At 39.2% G+C, this 20,070-nt stretch overlaps 4 protein-coding genes and 1 non-coding gene across 6 annotated transcripts; all 5 read right to left on the minus strand.

Annotated features, from left to right (window-relative positions):
* Window positions 1–341: 341 nt before the first annotated feature.
* On the minus strand, window positions 342–1,169 carry LOC131298128 (uncharacterized). The gene has a single exon (XM_058323435.1). The coding sequence runs from the start codon at window positions 1,012–1,014 to the stop codon at window positions 643–645; it is 372 nt and encodes a 123-aa protein (XP_058179418.1). The 5' UTR covers window positions 1,015–1,169; the 3' UTR covers window positions 342–642.
* A 444-nt stretch (window positions 1,170–1,613) lies between these two features.
* Window positions 1,614–1,685, minus strand: TRNAT-UGU (transfer RNA threonine (anticodon UGU)). The gene has a single exon. It is a non-coding gene; the product is annotated as a tRNA-Thr (tRNA).
* Window positions 1,686–2,313: 628 nt separating this feature from the next.
* Window positions 2,314–6,323, minus strand: LOC131336017 (protein SIEVE ELEMENT OCCLUSION B-like). The gene is made up of 7 exons (XM_058371623.1): window positions 5,918–6,323; window positions 5,653–5,760; window positions 4,908–5,356; window positions 4,508–4,617; window positions 4,267–4,409; window positions 3,668–4,162; window positions 2,314–3,195 (listed from the first exon to the last, which is right to left on the minus strand). The coding sequence occupies exons 1-7, from the start codon at window positions 6,134–6,136 to the stop codon at window positions 2,551–2,553; spliced, it is 2,169 nt and encodes a 722-aa protein (XP_058227606.1). The 5' UTR covers window positions 6,137–6,323; the 3' UTR covers window positions 2,314–2,550.
* Window positions 2,314–13,260, minus strand: LOC131336016 (protein SIEVE ELEMENT OCCLUSION B-like). 2 transcript variants are annotated; one of them, XR_009202726.1, is made up of 8 exons: window positions 12,762–13,260; window positions 12,559–12,666; window positions 11,794–12,242; window positions 11,366–11,475; window positions 11,122–11,264; window positions 10,395–10,889; window positions 9,356–10,083; window positions 2,314–2,462 (listed from the first exon to the last, which is right to left on the minus strand). XR_009202726.1 is itself a non-coding variant. In XM_058371622.1 (7 exons), exons 1-7 carry the CDS (start codon window positions 12,978–12,980, stop codon window positions 9,436–9,438), a joined length of 2,172 nt encoding a protein of 723 aa, XP_058227605.1. In that variant the 5' UTR covers window positions 12,981–13,260; the 3' UTR covers window positions 9,222–9,435. The 2 variants fall into 2 exon arrangements, 1 of the variants encoding a protein (XP_058227605.1); XM_058371622.1 differs by lacking the exon at window positions 2,314–2,462 and having other exon boundaries at window positions 9,222–10,083.
* Window positions 13,261–16,938: 3,678 nt separating this feature from the next.
* On the minus strand, window positions 16,939–17,885 carry LOC131336019 (uncharacterized). The gene has a single exon (XM_058371624.1). It carries the CDS (start codon window positions 17,758–17,760, stop codon window positions 17,374–17,376), a length of 387 nt encoding a protein of 128 aa, XP_058227607.1. The 5' UTR covers window positions 17,761–17,885; the 3' UTR covers window positions 16,939–17,373.
* Window positions 17,886–20,070: the final 2,185 nt, after the last annotated feature.

Consider the following 20,070-nt stretch of genomic DNA (forward strand, 5'->3'; position numbering starts at 1 on the left):
CGTAAATCTAGCTCTCTCTCTCTCTCTCTCTCTCTGTACTTCATTTCCACTATAAAGTGATTTAACATGATGCTAAGGTTGGCCAAATGCCCAAAGGTAGCGCCACGAGCATCAAAGTAGGAGGTAAAAATCTCTTTTTGCCCGAACATAATATCAGCAACAATTAAAATGTCAAACATGGATGCTGGGTCGCGTACTATGTCTAGCTTCTTTTTAAAATTACATGCATCTCAAAATATTTACCAAAACAGGCACTTATTTATGGAAGACAGACGAGTGAACATGCATTTCGCAAATAGAACATGTTGATTGTTGAAAGACCTATAAAAGGCACTGGTAAATTGGTAATAAGTTCCAAGTAAATCAAGGTGATCCCAACAGTTGTGTAAATCAGAACCCAAACTTACAAGAAGTTAATGCTGCCTGCCAACAACTTAACAAATTCACCATTTTTCGTCAGCAAAATGAACAACAAATGTTGCAATTATTCTTGAATAACAGGCAAAATTGACCCATTAAAGCCCTTCCCAATCTCTTTGGCCAAACACTGATACCATATCTGTAAATCACTACATTGTTTAGTCACTAAACAGAAAACCATAAACCCTAATCCCAAGAGACAAATTCTTACCAAACCAAGCCCTAAGTGCGCTTCCTGAGACGCTTCCTCAGCTTCTTCAACTTGTGCTTGTTCATCTTCTTCTTCCTCTTCTTCTTTACACTATCTGCCCACAGACCCTCGTCGGAAACGACGCCGTCGGCGTCGGATGGCACGAAGCCAGTTGAATAAATGGGGTTTAAACATAACCCAAATGGAAAACTTGGAAAGATCGGGGTCGCATCAGGAGGAATCGAATCCCCTGTTTTGAAAGGGGTAAAATTGGTAATGGTGGGATCGTGATGAAGATGTGTTAAGAGGGGTGGTATGAGATTTGGTAGAGGTGGTTTAACCAGAGTAGCGGTGATAAGTTTGGAAGATTGCTTTTTGATTAGGTTTTGGAGAAGAGAAGCCATTGAGGAGAGATCTTAAGGAGTTAGAGAAGGGAATTTGAGATTCAGGATTTTAGGGTTTTGTTTTGGAGAGCCTGTCCATTGCTGGCATTGGGTGTGTTTGTGTTCTTCGTTTGAGATTTTGGTTGGACCCTTTTTTGTAATTAACCAAAAATTAGGGATCATTTTGGTGAGGGACTTGACGGGGAAAAAAAAGAAAAAGTCTTGTGAGACAGGGGAAATTGGCCCTGATCATCTGCAGATTCTTGTCAGGTTCATTTCGAATCTTGCAAAGATAATTCTAACCGTTCATTTTTTTTTAAATATTTTCTTTGAGAACCTTTTAAAAAATTATCTCAATGGATATTGGTAGGAGTTTTTTCAAAATTCGTAAGACGAAATTGACTAATTCACCTTATGAATTTTGGAAAGATCCTGATCGATATTCCATTGAGATGAGAAATCCCTAAAAACGATAATTTAAAAGAATTAAACGGTTTGAATCATTTTTTCGGGACCCAAAATAAGGCCCTGAAAAAATCTGTGAATGATCTATTCTCCAATTATTTGTGTGAATAGTTTGTGAAAAATGAAAAATTCATATAAATATGAGAACAAACAATTGCCCCCATGCAGGATCGAACTACAGACCTCCAGTTTACAAGACTGGCGCTCTACCACTGAGCTATAGGGGCTCTTGTACATCCTAATGCAGCTTACAAAATTATTATATTATTCTCTAATATCAAACTGAATTCAAAAACTTGACTTGGTGGAAGCCCTATCTCATTTCTTCATCAATTAACCTCCTCCAATTTGACAAAACCATTATAAAATCCGACACAAAAATCATTTTAATTTAAGAACTTGGAAGAAATTTGGACTCAATTGTCAAGGTAACTTTAATCTTGTTTGGATGTTGCTACCTTTAAATGTTTTTTTATTTGATGTGTTTTTCCCGGTGGGAGTGTTTGCATCGTATTGAGTTGCCAAAGTAAAGGGAAGAAAATTACAAGAGTGATGTTTAATTGCCTCCAACATTTTTTTGGTTACTTTATGTTACTTAATTACTTGATACATGAAGTGGAATTAAATTAACCAGTTATACGATACACACTAAATCAATTCTATGTATCTATGACCTATCGATCGATCGATCGAGAGAGAGAGTGCGTGTGTGCGTGAAAGAAATGTGGTAGGTAAGGCATTTTCCACATTAATTAATAATTATAGTAAAGAGAAATTTCTCGGCTTCTACTTGAAAGTTGAGCTAGCTAACAAAAGGAGAGATAGGCAGATAACCAGACAATAAACTCCATCAAATTAAAGCACTCAAAACATTTGCAGTTTATTTCATATATAAAACCACGTGAAAATGGCTCTTATTTATACAAGCATATATATAAGAGGACCAACCTCGTCAAAGTCCACAATTGTGACCTAAACGTCACATTATTTGACATCAAACCTTCCTTATTCCATAAAGGAAATTAAACAACAAACAAACAAACACACACCCCATTATTATTAGATATATATCAAGCATGCACCTTGAAGCCTTCAGTACAATGCTGCAATGTCGTTTTCATCGTGGCAGCAGCTAAAAGAGACGTACTTCTCCATAGCAATGAGGCACTCCGGGCACTTCATGCTCTCCGGAATCCTCCCGGTACCAGCCGTGCTCAGAAACTCAAACCGGCAGCACGGGTGCTCAGTCCCATGAAGCATGTCGTGATGATCCTTGAACGATCGGTCAAACCCTTTAGTGGCTACGTGTTCCTTCCACAAGTCGTACTCCAGCAAGGTTGGCATCACCTTGGTCCCGTGTCCGTTCACCACCACTGCCGTCCCTCGGCTCAGCACGGCCCAGCCTCCGCTCTTGTCGTAGCTGAGCAGTTTCTTGATTTCCTGCATCATGGGGTCCTGGTCGTCGATCCTCCCGAGCTGGATCTTGGAAAACAGCATGCTCTCCAGTCGAGTCCAGAAGAACCATATCATGAGGTCTTGCCATGTGTGGCTGAGCTTCTCGTTTGTGATGGTGGCGACGATTTTCCGGACTTGTTCTTTCTTGCTGCTCTTTCCCACGTAGACCATCTCTAGAGAGATACGAGCAGATTGCGCGACGGATCGTGCTGTTGCGGTGAATCTTCGGATCCACTCGATGTCATCCCCTCCGTACACGAAAATGTATTTCTCATCCCTTATCTGATAAAATGAAAAATTCCATGTTATGTTAGACACCTCAAGTCGCCAGTACCTAAAAGTACCTCCAAAAGTGAGTATATCTCTGTTTTCGTGAAATTGTACTGTAACATAGTTATGGGTATGTACAAAAGATTTTGACCTCTGTGCGATTTCGTGTAATTTTAGCCACAAGATTGCACAAAAGTATATTCCCACAGCAAGATTGCATGAAAGTGTACTGTTGTGAAATCATGCTGCTGAAATTGTATGTGAACAGAGATCTATGTAAAGAAGATTTTGACCTCTATGTTAGAGCAAGTCCAATGGGAGCATGATCGAGCTAAAGAAGTTACTTTAGGAAATCATTCATGATCTAACTAAAGAAGTTACATACTCCTATGGATAGCCTATAGTTTTGGTGCAAGACTATGTTTAAGCATGTAATATTTAATGTGACAATAGCAACCCATAGTTGTGGGGAAAATTTTCTTACCCAATTCAGAACTGTTTGGTCAATACCATTCACAAGCAACTCAAGCTTCCAAGTCTCCTCCTTCCACAAAATCTCCTCTCTCAAGCTAGTAAAAGGGAAAGCATTGCTCCCCCAGATCCACATCATGTGTATGGCATTGGGGCTCACCACCCTCCCCTGCGGGTCCAGCACCACAAGGATAGGCTTGTTGCGAAAATGCCACCTTTCCTTCACGAACCTGATCACCGCCCGATCAATCAGAGTAGGGTGGTGCACCGTGTACCATGGCATGGTGGATTGCAGGCTCTCAAACTGCTTTTGGCGTTGGTCTGTCCATGGTTGCACTGAGCGGTCCACAATCGGGATCCAAACCACCTCGTACAGGTTGTCCAGCCTTGTCGCGTGTTGTCGGGACTCGTTGTAGATTTGTTCCAGAATCGACAGCTCGTCTGGGGAGATGTTTAGGCTTGATATTAGGAGCAACACATTCTTCCTCCTCAGAATGTCAAGATTAACCTGTTTTTTGCCACAGAGACAAAGAAGTTGGTGAAAAAAGTATGTTCAATATAGCCCGAGACACCCTGCATTACCAAAAATGAGTTCATGTTCAATGTTCAAACCCTTTTCTTGGAAGAACCATCAAAGAGTGGTAGTAGATCATCCCTGGGATAAATCAGGGCCTTGAGAACTTTCATGTTATCAATATGGATTATTTCGAAGTTATGCAACAGTGCCTCGTAAGATTCATTATTCTTCTTCTCCTCTGCACGAAAAACGCAAGAATATTAGTCACTTTGATTGTCCATGTCTTTAGCTACAACGTTCATTCATTTGAACTGGTTAATTAGAGGGCATGTATACCTATGAGTTGGTTGCAAATGTTCAATTGCTTCATGAGATGCTCATGTATGTTGTTGATTTTGTGAGCCAAGGTAGATAGTTCCCATGCCTCCATGGTGGATGTCCCATACCTGAAATGGTAACATGTACGGTTATAGTAAGTCCAACAAGCTAGGGAACTATCGTGTTTCAATAAAATGATCGATGTAACAATAGTATTTCTTCAATTAAAATCATGTACATCTAGATGGATTTTCTATTTTACGACGACTTGTCTAAGACTCAAGCTTTCAATGTACTTGTTTTGTGTGCTTAGCATTGGTCTTCTGGATTCTTGATTTCCAAAATTCTAATCCAACATATATATAGAAAGATCTGATAATGGAATGAGATAGTATAAGACACATGAAAGACGACATACTCATGGCCCATGCCAGTGAGGCTACTGATCTGAGTCGCGCAAGCCACGACTCCTCTCATGGTCCAATAAACAGCAGTTGGAATAGTATTCGCAGCTGCAGCCAATGCAGGCACATCAGGAGCAACATAAGCAGGAGGAAGCTCCTTGAACGCGACGATGCACCTGGTCAAATCCAACATGGCCCTGATGAGATTGTTAAGGGCATCAAACTTGGGTTTCAATGGGCCCGAATGCTCTATAATGATCGGTAGTTGCTTGAGGATCGCCATCGATTTGGCAAGCTGGTTTGACGAGTAGATTTGTGCTAGGAGCCAGAACTCGCCGTAGTGAAGTGCAAAGGCTGCCAGGGTCAGCACCAGCTTAGCATCCCATGAGTAGTTTGACAACATGTTTAGCAGAGAGACTGTTGTATGGTGTCCGTCTTCACCACCCAAACACTTGTATGCTATCTGAAAATTCATCTTTCCAAGGTAAAATTCACATACTTTGGATAATCAAACATGGTGCTCGTATGTGTTTTACGAATGAAAGATAGGTACACAGAAAAGTGTAATGCAAAGTGCACAGAAAAACTAATGTGTGGTCCAGATTTGGATATGGTCAAGTGGGAATTGAGCCACACCTTCAATGTACAGGATCCATTGGTTCAGATTTTTTGTATTTTTGTGCATGTAGTATATTAATTCTTGGTGCTTAACAGAAATAATGTGTGTGTATAATTGCATTAGTCAATATGTTGTGTGACCTCGCAGGAAATTCGATCGATTATATACGATAGCGCGTCAAGCAGGTTAATGGCGCTGGCTTGTTGAGCTTTGTCCTCCACGGTCTGTGTTTGTCCGTGGATGACGCCCTGCAATAAGATCACCATTGAATCAGCAATAAGCATTCATCCACTACGAATACAGTATTCGCGCTTTTTGATGAGAAAAAAAGAAACTAGTACGAGGAAAGGATGTTGCATGCATTTGTTCATGAAAGAGGAGGATTAATTGAAGGATTACACATACCGGGAGAACGCTATCGACGGTCAGAGAGGAGCGACTGAGGATATCCTCGACGAGGTTGAGAATGGGTTTGACGTCAATGTCGCGGCCATCGGGATTGTGGGTGGCCTGAATCTGCTTCAGCATCACGTTGTCGTCGGACGCCATGAACATGCTCCGGTCACTCTTGATAAGTTGCTGCGTGGAAGGGTTGCTCCCCGGTAGTATCAGTTTGCCAGCCATTTTCAGCAGAGAGAGGGAATTGTAGCTATAATGTTTTTAGAGAGAGAGAGAGAGAGAGAATGTGGAAGGGCTTTGTGCTTCTTCTTGTAATCTGGTATGCTCTATTTATAGCATGGGAAATGGAACCAAGAATGGGATGGATTTACATTCCTTGCTTCCAATGAAATTAAATTCCCCTCAACGTTTGTTTGAAGCCTAGGCTTTTTTGAGGATCGAGGACATGCAGTCTGTCCCCACATATTTGCTTTTCAATGTGGATGTCCAAGAATCTTGTGCAGAGTGAATTCAAAGCCTGCAATAGGTCCTTGCTCTTTTCTCCTTTTTTTTTTTTTTTTTTTTTATTTATATATATAACCGGATGCACGTGCCATTTTACATGCTCCACATCGACAAATTATAGAGTTTTAAAGTTAATGACCGAACAAACCTTCCAATAGCTTCAAGGTTTGAAATGTTGGAATTCAAACATGCTATAGAGTACAAACACTTATTGATTTCTGCGATGGATAACCAATATGCATGAACTACACTACTGCAAGGGTGTAGATATTTCAGGGGCGGTCCAGATTTTTCTGGGATATGAAGCAAAGATTAAAAATGAGATTCTTCTTTACTGAACTGCAACTATATATAAAGGGGTATCAAAGTGGAGGAGCCCTCAAACTTTGGAAATTTCCGGCGTATTAAACGGTCGCAATTCAAACTTTAACTCTAACCCGGTTCTGTAGACATTGATCCATTCAAATCAAGCATCATGCATGTAAAGGCGCTCTACCACTGAGCTATAGGGGCCTCATTTGCATCAGAACGTTGCTTACTATTAATTTATGAGATAAAGTTATTTACGGCCGTGCCGTTAATAAACCGTTTGCAGCAGTCCAAAAGCGCCGTCGTTCAGATCATGGAAAAATTGTAAAGGGTCGATTCTTTGCAACATTTATATATATTAAAAAATTAAGTGATTTAATTTTCAATTCGTTTGAACCAATGCAAAGATCTATTTTTATCATTTTATTCTAAAGAGTCATAATTAATTTTTAACTCTATGACTTTCATATGAGAGCCCTAAGCTCTAGAACTTAATGCATAGCAGATACTTTAGAGTTCTCGTATGAGAGGTTAAAAATTAATTATGACCCTTTAGGATAAAATGCTAAAAAAATACGACCTTCACAATGGTTCAAACAGATTCAAAATTGGAACACTTGATTTTTTAACCATATTTTTTAATGTATAAACTGTCTAAAAAATTAAGCGTTCCAATTTTGAATCCATTTGAATCGTTGCGAAGATCTCATTTTTTTGAACATTTTATACTAAAAGGTCATAATTAATTTTTGACTTTAGGACTCTTATATGAGAATCCTAAAGTATCTGCTATTTATTTAGTTCTAGAGCTTAGGGCTCTCATATGAAAGCTGTAGAGTCAAAAATTAATTATGACCCGTAAGGATAAAATGATTAGAAAAAGAAGATCTTCACATTGATTCAAAAGAATTAAAAATTAGAGCACTTAACTTTTTAACTATATTTTTTAATATGTTATTGCGGAACCATCCCTTTCCCAACTTTCCCATGATCAGAACGACGGCGTTTTTGGACTGCTGCAAACGACTTATTAGCGGCACAGCCGCAAATAAGTTTATCTCTTAATTTATACTCATAATATGTGAAAACTGAATTTAGTTGCTTTGAAAACTCGTTTTCTCTGGAAAAATCTTTTTAACAGAACTCAAGGATTTACGAAAGTGAATCGTGTGTGTCCGTTCTGGCTTTGGACAGTCCAAAATTTTTTTATTTAAATTCAAACCGTCGAAAGCCAGAACAGACGACTCAAATCGCGCTCTTCCGTGAATAAGACAATCTCCACATCTCTTTTGTTTATCAACATCATTGACTTATTTTCATTATTTTTTGTTTACTTATTTGATGCACTAAGTGGAAATTAACCAGTAAGTCACCACGGCCCCGTTTGATAAAAGTTTGGAAGGATGGGATTGGATTATGAAGGTAATGGGTTTCCTAATACTTTGTTTGGTTTCACAAAGTTGAGGGGATTGCTAAGCCGATGGGATTACGAATCCCCCAAAATGGGGTATTAAGAATACCCGAGGGAGATGGTATTAATAGTCAAATCCCAACCTATTCTCATTATCAATCCCTTCTCATTACCAATTCCTTCTATTAATTCAATCTCATCATCTAATCCCATCTCAAACAAACATAATATTAATAATCGCATCATCCAATCACATCTCAAACAAACATACTTATTACTAATCCTTTTTCATTACCAATCCCTTATCATTATCAATCTCAATCATAATCTCATCTCCTTACGAATCTCACCCATCTACTACTGTTATCAAACGGGGCCTACATGTCATTTCAATTGTATTACTCCCATCTATCACCAGTCGTGGCAGCGGCAGAAGGCAAAAGCTCCATGTTCGGCTAAACACTTCGGCTAGGGCAACGTCGCTTCTCCAAGTAGTATGATTGTTTAGATTTTAAGGGGTTTTATTCAACAATTAATTTTATGACTTTGAATGATTCATAGTATTTGTGAAAGTTAATATTTTTCCGATTTATCTATTGTATTTGTATTTCGGATATCAAGCACCGTCATACAATCGTTTTTATTATTTCGGGATAGGCTTTGAGATAGACTATACGACATGAGATGGGTCATGTTGTTGGTTAAATCCAGTGATAATATTTTTGGAGATTATCTATAGAAATTGCTACCCTGTTGGTGGTATGGTTACAAGTTAAATGAAACCCTAGACTTCGCCACATTTATATTGCAAGGAGAGGTTGAATTGAAACCCCAGTCCATTTTTTCTGATTAGTTTTCAAAGCCTTTATCTGCTTTCGTAGTTTAATTTTTAGTTTAATCAAACTCAACTTCCATCTATTTTCCAGAATTAAATTAGAAATAAATTGAGAGTATCGCAACTTAGCTTTTTACTCCCCGCGGACGATTTCGGGCTTAACTGCTATTCTTCGAGATAATTGTTAATTTTTTATTTTATAAATTATATTTTTGATACGAAAACGACAGACCAATTATAAACTTGAAACATTTGCAGAAATATCATTTATTTATTTCGTAAAACCACATGAAAATGGCTCTTATTTTTATCAGGAAGAATAAGAGCTACTAGGGCCGGCCAACCTTGCTCATCAAAGTCCACAATGGTGACCTAAACATCAAACCTTATTCCATAGAGGAAAACAAAAAATAAAACACACTCCATTATTGAGTACCATATATATCAAGCACCTAGCTTGAACCTTCAGTAGAATGCTGCAGTACTGGGATTTTCATCGTGGCAGCAGCAAAAAGTGATGTACTTCTCCATAGCGCGGAGGCACTCCGGGCACTTCATGCCCTCCGGTATCCTCCCGGTACCGGCCGTGCTCAGAAACTCAAACCGGCAACACGGGTGCTCAGTCCCATGAAGCATGTCATGATGATCCTTGAACGATCGGTCAAACCCTTTAGTGGCCACGTGTTCCTTCCACAAGTCGTACTCCAGCAGGGTTGGCATCACCTTGGTCCCGTGTCCGTTCACCACAACTTCCGCCCCTCGGCTCAGCACGGCCCAGCCTCCGCTCTTGTCGTAGCTGAGCAATTTCTTGATTTCCTGCATCATGGGGTCCTGGTCGTCGAGCCTCCCGAGCTGGATCTTGGAAAACAGCATGCTCTCCAGTCGAGTCCAGAAGAACCATATCATGAGGTCTTGCCATGTGTGGCTGAGCTTCTCGTTTGTGATGGTGGCGACGATTTTCCGGACTTGTTCTTTCTTGCTGCTCTTTCCCACGTAGACCATCTCTAGAGGGATACGAGCAGATTGCGCCACGGATCGTGCTGTTGTGGTGAATCTTCGGATCCACTCGATGTCATCCCCTCCGTACACGAAAATGTATTTCTCATCCCTTATCTGATAAAATGAAAAATTCCATGTATGTTATGTCAGACACCTCAGGTCACCTATGCCTAAAAGTATCTCCAAAAGTGTGTGTACCCCTATTTTCATGAAATTGTACGGTAAAATATATAGTTACAAGTACAGAAGATTTTGACCTCTGTACGTTTTCGTATAATTTCAACCATAGGATTGCACAAAAATATATATTCCACCGTAAGATCGCACAAAAGTGTACTTTTGTGAGATCATGTTGTTGCTTAAAGGTTTATGCATGTATTTAATGTGACAATAGTAACCCATATGTAGTGGGGAAGATTACTTACCCAATTCAGAACTGTTTGGTCAATCCCATTCACAAGCAACTCAAGCTTCCAAGTCTCCTCCTTCCACAAATTCTCCTCTCTCAAGCTAGTGAAGGGGAAAGCATTGCTCCCCCAGATCCACATCATGTGTATGGCATTGGGGCTCACCACCCTCCCCTGCGGGTCCAGCACCACGAGGATAGGCTTGTTGCGGAAATGCCACCTCTCCTTCACGAATCTGATCACCGCCCGATCGATCAGAGAAGGGTGGTGCACCGAGTACCACGGCATGGTGGATTGCAGGCTCTCAAACTGTTTCTGCATCGGGTCTGTCCACTGCTGCACCCTGCGGTCCACAATCGGGATCCAAACCACCTCGTAGAGGTTGTCCAGCCTTGTCGCGTGTTGTCGGGACTCGTTGTAGATTTGTTCCAGAATCGATAGCTCGTCTGGGGAGATGTCTAGGCTTGATATTAGGAGTAGCACATTCTTCCTCCTCAGAACTTCGAGATTAACCTGTTTTTTCAATCCACAGAGACAAAGAAGTTAGCGAAAAAAGTGTGTTCAATATGGCCCGAGACACCCTTCATGCATTATAAAAAAAGAGTGCTTAATATTACTCGAAGCAATTAAAACCCGTAAAATTTTGGGGGGAATTTTTTTCCTGAATAATGGTCTACTTAACAACATTGTATTCTTTCTTGACATTGTATACAGTAATTAAAGAACTCATGTTCAATGTTCAAACCCTTCTCTTGGTAGAGCCATCAAAGAGTGGTGGCTGATCATCCCTGGCATAAATCAGGGCCTTGAGAACTTTCATGTTATCGATATGGATCATTTCAAAGATATTCCGCAGCGCATCGTAAGATTCGTTATTCCTCCTCTCCTCTGCACGAAAAACGCAAGATTTTTAGTCACTGTGATTGTCCATATCTTAAGCTACAACGTTCATTCATTTGAAGTACTGGTTAATTAGGGGGCATAAATACCTAAGAGTTGGTTGCAAATGTTCAATTGCTTCGAGAGATGCTCATAAATGTTGTTTATTTTGTGAGCCAAGGTAGATAGTTCCCATGCCTCCATGGTGGATGTCCCATACCTGAAATGATAACATGTACGTTTATAGTAAGTCCAACAAGGGAACTATGAAATTTTCAAGATTTTTGTCCATCGTGTCGTTTCAACAAAATGATCGATGTAACAGTAGTATTTCTGCAATTAAAATCATGTACATCTAGATGGATTTTCTATTTTACAATGACTAGTCTAAGACTGAAGCATATAAGTCCATTCGAGCTTTCAATGTGCTTGTTTTGTGGTGCTTAGCATTGGTCTTCTGAATTCTTGATTCTAGAATTCTAATCCAACTTGTAGAAAGATCTGATAATTGAATAAGATAGTATGAAAGACAACATACTCATGGCCAATGCTAGTGAGGCTACTGATCTGAGCCGCGCAAGCCACGACTCCTCTCATGGCCCAATAAACGGCAGTTGGAATGGTATTCGCAGCTGCAGCCAATGCCGGCACATCATGAGTAAAATAAGCAGAAGGCAGCTCCTTGAAAGCGACGATGCACCTGGTCAAATCCAACATGACCCTGATGAGATTGTTAAGGGCGTCAAACTTGGGTTTCAATGGGCCCGAATGCTCCATGATGATCGGTAGTTGCTTGAGGATCGCCATCGCTTTGGCGAGCTGGTTTGACGAGTAGATTTGTGCCAGGAGCCAGAACTCGCCGTAGTGTAGTGCAAAGGCTGCTAGGGTCAGCACCAGCTTAGCATCCCATGAGTAGTTTGACAGCATGTTTAGCAGAGAGACTGTTGTTTGGTGTCCGTCTTCACCACCGAAACTCTTGTATGCTATCTGAAATTTCATCTTTCCAAGGTAAAAATCACATACTTTCGATAATCGAAAATGGTGCTCGCATGTGTTTTATAAATAAAAGCTAGGTGCACAGAAAAGTGTAATGCAAAGTGCATAGAAAAACTGATGTGTGATCCAGATTTGGATACGGCGTGCCAAGTTGGAATTGAACCACGCCTTCAATAAACCGGATCCATGGGTTCTGTTTTTTTTTGTTTTTTTTATATATATATTTTTGTGCATGCAGTGTATTAATTCTTGGTGCTTAACAGAAATAATGTGTGTATATAATTGCATTAGTCAATCTGATGTTGACCTCGCAGGAAATTCGATCGATTATATACGATAGCGCGTCAAGCATGGCAACGGCGCTGGTTTGCTGAGCTTTGTCCTCCACGCTCTGTGCATGTCCGTGGATGACGCCCTGCAATAAGATCACCATTGAATCAGCAATAAGCATTCACCAACTACGAAGACAGTATTCGCACGGAGGATTAATTAATGAAGGATTACACATACCGGGAGAATGCTATCGACGGTCATAGTGGCACGACTGAGGATATCCTCGACGATGTTGAGAATGGGTTTTACGTCAATGTCGCGGCCATCGGGATTGTGGGTGGCCTGGATCTGCTTCAGCATCACGTTGTCGTCGGACGTCATGAACATGCTCCGGTCACCCTTGATAAGTTGCTGCGTGGAAGGGTTGCTCCCCGGTAGTATCAGTTTGCCAGCCATTTTTAGCAGAGAGAGGGAATTGTAGCTATAATGTTTTTAGAGAGAGAGAGAGAGAGAGAGAGAGAGAGAGAGAGAGAGAGTATGTGGGAGGGCTTTGTGCTTCTTGTTGTAATCTGGTATGCTCTATTTATAGCATGGGAAATGGAACCAAGAATGGGATGGATTTACATTCCTTGCTTCCAATGAAATTAAATTCCCCTCAACGTTTGTTTGAAGCCTAGGCTTTTTTTAGTGATCAGGATCGACAGTCTGTCCCCACATATTTGCTTTTCAATGTGGGTGTCCAAGAATCTTGTGCAGAGTGAATACAAAGCCTGCAATAGGTCCTTGCTCCTCTCTCTCTCTCTCTCTCTCTCTCTCATAATTGGATGCGCAGGCTAGCTTGCGCTTACGTTGATTAGTTCTGGAGTCTTAAAGTTAGGTCCCGTTTCAGAATACTTTCTTAAAAAATAAGTACTTATTTCATATTTTCAAACTCAAAAATAATGTAAATGAAAAATAATTTTTCAATTTTTTTTGCACCGTATTAAAGATCTCAATGAGATCTATCAAATAAGATCCATATTGATAAGAAAATTATTTGCGTAAGCACATAAATTTTGAGCGTGAAATTACCTTCTTAAAAAATAAGTACTTATCCACCTTTCCGGAACGGAACCTTAATGACTGGATAAACCTTCCAGTTTCCGGCCCCATTAATGTTTGAAATGTTTTGCCTCCGTGTAATTCGAACATGCTACGGAGTACAAGTACTTATTGATTTCTCGTGCCTATTTAGCCACAAACCTCTTGAGGTTAATTAGGTCTTGATCTTGATCCTACCTAGCGCCTACTTTGACACTTCTCTCCGTATGTTTCAACAGAAAATGTTCTTTTTATCGTCGAAAACAGTTTTTGTAATGGATAATCAATATGCATGAACTACACTACTACTGCAAGCTAGGGTGTAGACATTCCAGAGGCGCCCCAGATTTTTCCGGGACATAAAGCGAAGATTAAAAATGAGGCTCTTTTTCACTGAACCACTATTATAAAGGGGTATCAAAGTGCAGAGGCCCCCAAAATTTATAAATTTTCAAGGTATAAAACGGTTACACTTCGAGCTTTAGCTCTAGTCCGGTTCTGTAGACATTGATCCATTCACCTCAAGCATCAAGTGCTGGTACATAAAGATGCTCTCCCAAAAGACAGACTTCACTAAAACAAATTAAATGATTCCATGTCTGTACCGTGGAATGTGAGCAACAAAAAACTTGAGGAACGTGAAGATTCTATGCTTTCCTTCCTTAGTCATTTCTATATATGCTTTCCTGAATATATGCCTTATATATAAGACATTTACACCATTCTCTGAAATGTACATAACAGTGTCCAAACTTTTTCCTTCTCTTTATGGGGTTCTATAACAAATATATTTAGAGAAAGAAATTAAAAGGAAAGATTTAATTTGGTCCCTTTGCTTTTAAATCTTTGTTTGCTAAGAGTCTAGTTAGGCAATTTCTCAATACGAAACTGAGGGAAAGCCGTGAATTTTATTGTTGTTTTGTGAAGCCTAAAATGTAGAATCCAAGAACATATATACACTGTATGCACAGCAGCCGATGTAATCTGTGCTCCCTTCATTTGATATATATTGAAAATTATCGTGAGCCATATATGTACCCAAATTCTAATTTGGGAACCCCGTAAGTGCCTGTGTCGTGCATTCTTTGCTTGATTTCCCTTTATGTGCATGTAGATTTGGGTCGAATTCGCTAAAATTATGTCCCATATATGTGTGGAACATATTTGTTTAACATCAGTCTTCATGATAACATTCTTGAATCGTGCATCCTATGACTATTCACCCTCATGCGTGTAATCAAACATGTGTTTTTGTCTCGTTAAATGCTCGTCTGTGATCAATTTGTGACCTAAACAAACTAGTACTCGTTCAACTAAGAACTTATTTGACTTTTAGGACTTTTTCTAATTTTTTCCGTATTTGTTAGTTTTGCGTCAAATTTTATGAATTATTGATTTGTCTCGTCGAGACGAATTAATAATCCACAAAAGTTTAGCGCAAAACTAAAAAACGTTTTTTAAAACCCGTTTAAACGTTTTTTAAATAAGAACAAAAAATGTTAAAAGTTAAGCGGAACGGAGACCAAGTTTAAACGTTTTTTAAAACCCGTTAAATTTTCAAACCAAGTTTCATGTTCAAACAATTCAAGCTACTTGTAATAGTTCGCGTAAACCTAGCTTGTTTGGCGTTGGATTTTTTAAAAATAAGTTATGCCTTGTTTGTTTTACTTTTTGAAAAGCTTTTTTCAAAAGATTTTCCTTACTTTCAATCATTTTTCTCTCTATCTCCCTCCATTTATTATCTCTATTACTCTCATAATTTTTTTTTTCAAAAACTCATCCAAATAAGGCATTAAATTTTCAAATCGAAGTTGATTTACAATCCTCCACTTGTTCGGCTCATGTTGATGCCTTTTAGACTTTTGTTGCCGGCCCAGTCCATGTCAGTTGAGAAAAATTAACTTCAACTACTTTAGTTTTCAATGCCAATGCATTGTAGATGACTCCCAACTTATGGGGGTTCCGCCAAGTGGTTCAGAGAAAATAATTAGCATTCTTCCATGAGGCTACAGGTGAGCCTAAACATTTTAAACTTTGGAGCCAACGGGGGTTATGTTCGGTCCTTACTTTTTGGAGCCCCGGAATTAGTCAAGATGCACGTAAACTGATCTAGACATCCGGTTATTAAAAAAAGGGCAAATTTTTGTAATCGTCCCTCTAGTTTTACGATTATCTCAATTTCGTCCCTCAAATTTCAATTGCAACCAAATAAACCCTGTAGTTTGTTTTATGTTCCAAATTGATAAAATCGTTAACACCGTTAATGAAACTAACGGAAAAATTAGTTTCAATTTTCGGGCTCTCTTAGGGAGCCCATTGAAAGGCCTTAGAGCCAAAAATTCATTATGACCATTTAATATAAAATGATCAGAAAAATAAGATCTTGGCACTAGTTTAAATAGATTGAAAATTTGAACACTTAATTTTTTAAATATATTTTTTAATATATAAACGGTGTAAAAAATAAGTATTCCAATTTTCAATCCGTTTGTACCGGTGCTAAGATCTTATTTTTCTGATCATTTTATCTTAAATGATCGTAATGAATTTTTAGCTCTAAGGCTTTTCAATAAGCACCTAAAAGAGTCCTGAAAGGCCTTTGAGCCAAAAATTCATTACGGCCATCTACGATAAAATGATCAAAAAAATAAGATATTCACATCAGTTCAATCGGATTGATAATTCGAGCACTTATTTTTTTAATCATATTTTTTAATATATAAACAGTCCGGAATGATGCCGTTTTGGGGCTAGCCGTGCTTGGAGAGGAGGGTAATTTAGTAACTTTGCCCTAATGGAGATAAAGAGAGGAGCGCCTCTAGAGAAAATTGCAGCGCGAAAATCATCATCCTTCCATAAAAACTGGCAAACGCTTGCGTTTTATCTTAAAATCATCCTCCTTCCAATTTTCAATCCGTTTGAACCGGTGCAAAAATCTTATTTTTTTAATTATTTTATCTTAAATTGCCATAATAGATTTTTACACTGTTTATATATTAAAAAATATAGTTAAAAAATTAAGTGTTTCAATTTTCAATATGTTTGAACCGGTATCAAGATCTTATTTTTCTGATAATTTTATCTTCAATAGTTATAATAGATTTTTTGTTCTAAGGCCTTTCAATGAGCACTATAAGAGAGCCCTGAAACTAAAACCAATTTTTTCATTAGTTTCATTAACGGTGTTAATAATTTTACCAATTTGGAACATAAAACAAACTGCAGAATTTATTTGGTTGCTATTGAAACTGGAGGGACGAAATTGAGACAATCGTAAAACTAGAGAGACGACTACGAAAATTTATCCATAAAAAAAATATATAAGAAAAAAGTATGACTCCCAACTCACCCATGGATTTATCAATTAGAAAGCACTTGATGTCATTTACAAATTTGAAATTTCCTATGGTAATTAAAGACAACCGCCACAATCTCACATAGTACAAGGATTACAGAGGAGCAAGTTTCTTTGATGGCTTACAACAAACCACTAGATTGTTTCATAGCTCCCTACACATACACACTTAAACCATCAAATACAATTGCATGAATTACATATAAATACCAGCTTATTCTCAACCTGAGGCCATGTTTGGATAATAGAATTATCGATTTATGCAGAGAAAAGAAGTCAACAAGAAAATCGAAGAACTTCTCCACTCTATGATCTTATCTTTTGTTCTTTTCCTTTCATAAGTTTATTGAAATTCAGGATCTTAACACAGCCAAGAACACAATCAAGAAAAACTCATAAGTTTGAACCAGGACTTTACTGAGAAATCCTTGGAATAGAGTACCTATGGAAATCATGAGTACCCTTCAAAGATTTGTCGTGATATTTGAATGGGGTAGGGGTGACCTGCATAAACAGATAATTCCCAGCAAATAAATCCCCGAAATGGGCCTGGCTTTCCTTCAATCTCTGCAAAACCTTAGCCCAATTTACCGAAATAACCCTAGCTTTCCTCCTGAAGAATCTCTTCAAGCCAGGAATCCTAACCCTGAGTCTCCTCCTTATGCACACCTTGCTTCTGACTCTGGACCAACTTTTTGCCTTCCCAATCACTCTCTCTCTAATCTGATCATCATCATCATCAACAACAAACCCACCTTCATGAATAAGCCTCTGGTAGGAGAATCTGGATGTGGAGGCCATGGGAGGGGAAGAGATGGCGATTTCAGAGGACCCAGAAAAGAGAAAGAACGAGTGGAGGAAGAAGATGGGGTTGTCTTGCCCTCTTTCATGAGGGTATATATGTAAGCATTATTGCTAGTACTAGTAATCTAACTTTTTCGATATGGATATATGCTGTAAATGGGGGTGGGACGTTAGGTCAGCAGAAGCTGTTGGGTGCATTGAATGCAATGATGAAGGGGGCTGGTGATTGCTGGCAGTAAAAGGTGTTTGTTGTGGTGGATATTGTCACGACTCTCAAACTCAGCCGCTTGGTTGGATTTGTTTCTTTCTTACGGTCTAAATAAACAATGTAAACGTTTTGATAACTGAATGTCCGAATCAGTTTGCACGCAAGATTAACAATCAAGCAAAGCAGTCTCAAAGTTTGAAATGCTTTGCTTCCGTGAAATTCAAACATGGGACCAGTGATTGCAAACTTATCAATTGTTGACCAAACATATTTGCTTAATCATTTAGGTTATGTGTGGTGGCTGAGATCATTCTTTCAGATCAGTTATTGATCATCGCCTTGGTAAGTTGTTCTCCCTCGCCAACTAGCTCATCAGAAGCTTGTCTGTCTTCAGACGGGTTTCTTTTTTAGATCTCAGCGGCTCAGCCTACGAGAGCTTAACAACCTGTTGTTAGCCTAGCCTAATGACATGTTATTATGCATAACTCACCCATCTCTCAATCTCATGGAATAGGGATTGGAGAGTATTGTGTGCATATCAGGCAAAAACAAGTCGTTGGCCATTTCCAGTTTTGGGTTGGCCTTGCATAAGTTGGAATCGTGGTAAAAGATTTTCTGCCATATTTATCCCTTGCATACTAAACTGTAGACGGAGGGTTAGTACTGGCAAAAGCAACTGAGATATGCACCCCAAAGTGAAAAAAACACATTGGAAAGGCTTGCACGAGGGGATGAGATATCAGAATGGTCTTGGCAACAAAATAAGATACCAAGATTTTGTTTTCCCCCGTGACGATTTTGGTTCACAAGGAAAGACCAGGAATAACAGATGCTGGAATGCCCGAAAATGCAGTTACTTGTACCCTTTTAACAGCAAGCTACACATCGGTTGAGACTCGACTCGACGACATAAGTGCTGTCATCATCCATAAACACAGCTATGAGGATAGTTAGTTAACTTCGATGATTAAGCTGGAGAACCCTAAATCAGCACTCAACCGTCTAAACGAACAATTAGTAATTGTTGCGGAAGAAATACCACCACTTGAGGCTCCAGAACCTTTCCCACCACACCATGGAGAGACGCACATTTCATAATGGAGCCCGTAAGAAAATGTGTGTTGGAAGAGAGTCAGCGGCGGAGCAGTGAATTGTCACTTCCTTGAAACAGTGGTGCATTGCTAGAGGATAGCAACAAAGCCCATTATTGCGTTGACAAAAAAGGATGTCCGAGGGGGGGCCCAAATCTTAAAGACCAAGACAAGACAAGAAACTGGAACGGGGGGGTGGCGGACCTTCTTACTATAATCTTATGCCCCACAAATCAATGTTGACCTAATTTTGTGTCAAAATAATTAGTGCAGAAATAAGTGAGTGACAAATACCAGTGGATGATAGAACCTAAAAACCTATATTCCACACCCAACAAAGTGATGATTTTATGGAACGAAAAATCTTAGCACACATATAAATAGGGTACATATTCTACACAGATTTTTTGTGTGGTTCACCTCGGATCCCACATAAACAATTCGAGTCGTTCATTAAATTTTCAAGGGCGCCCACAAAAAAAATCACCTCAATCCAATATCAATAGATGCTTGATCTAATCATCTAACTATTCATTATCTGAAAATCAAAATGAAAAATTGGATAATTAGATCGAGCATCTATAGGTATCAAATTGAGCTGATTTTTTGCGGAAGCCCTTGAAAAAATATTTAACATTTAATAAACGACTCGGATTATTTGTGTGGAACCCGATGTGGGCCCCACAAAAAATCTGTATAAAATATGTACCTATTTATATGCGCGGGTAGCATCGTTTATATTAGTTGGGATTTGATTATGTGCAGGTCTGTTTCTGGGCCCACACGGCCTATGACTTAAGTCTGTTCAGTGAAAATTTATAACTCCTACTTGCTCCAAGAGCACCGCCACATGGTATTCCATGAGACTTTTTCAACACACATTTGTGTGAGCTCCACCGCCGACCCTGTTCAATTTGGCAACTACTACCGATGGCTGGGAATCCATTCCACATCATAATACGTAACGTGCGTAATGACTTAAAGCATAACACAATTATCTACTGCTAA

The sequence above is a fragment of the Rhododendron vialii genome, chromosome 8a (assembly GCF_030253575.1).
Source record: "Rhododendron vialii isolate Sample 1 chromosome 8a, ASM3025357v1".
In the NCBI taxonomy this organism is placed as follows: Eukaryota; Viridiplantae; Streptophyta; class Magnoliopsida; order Ericales; family Ericaceae; genus Rhododendron; species Rhododendron vialii.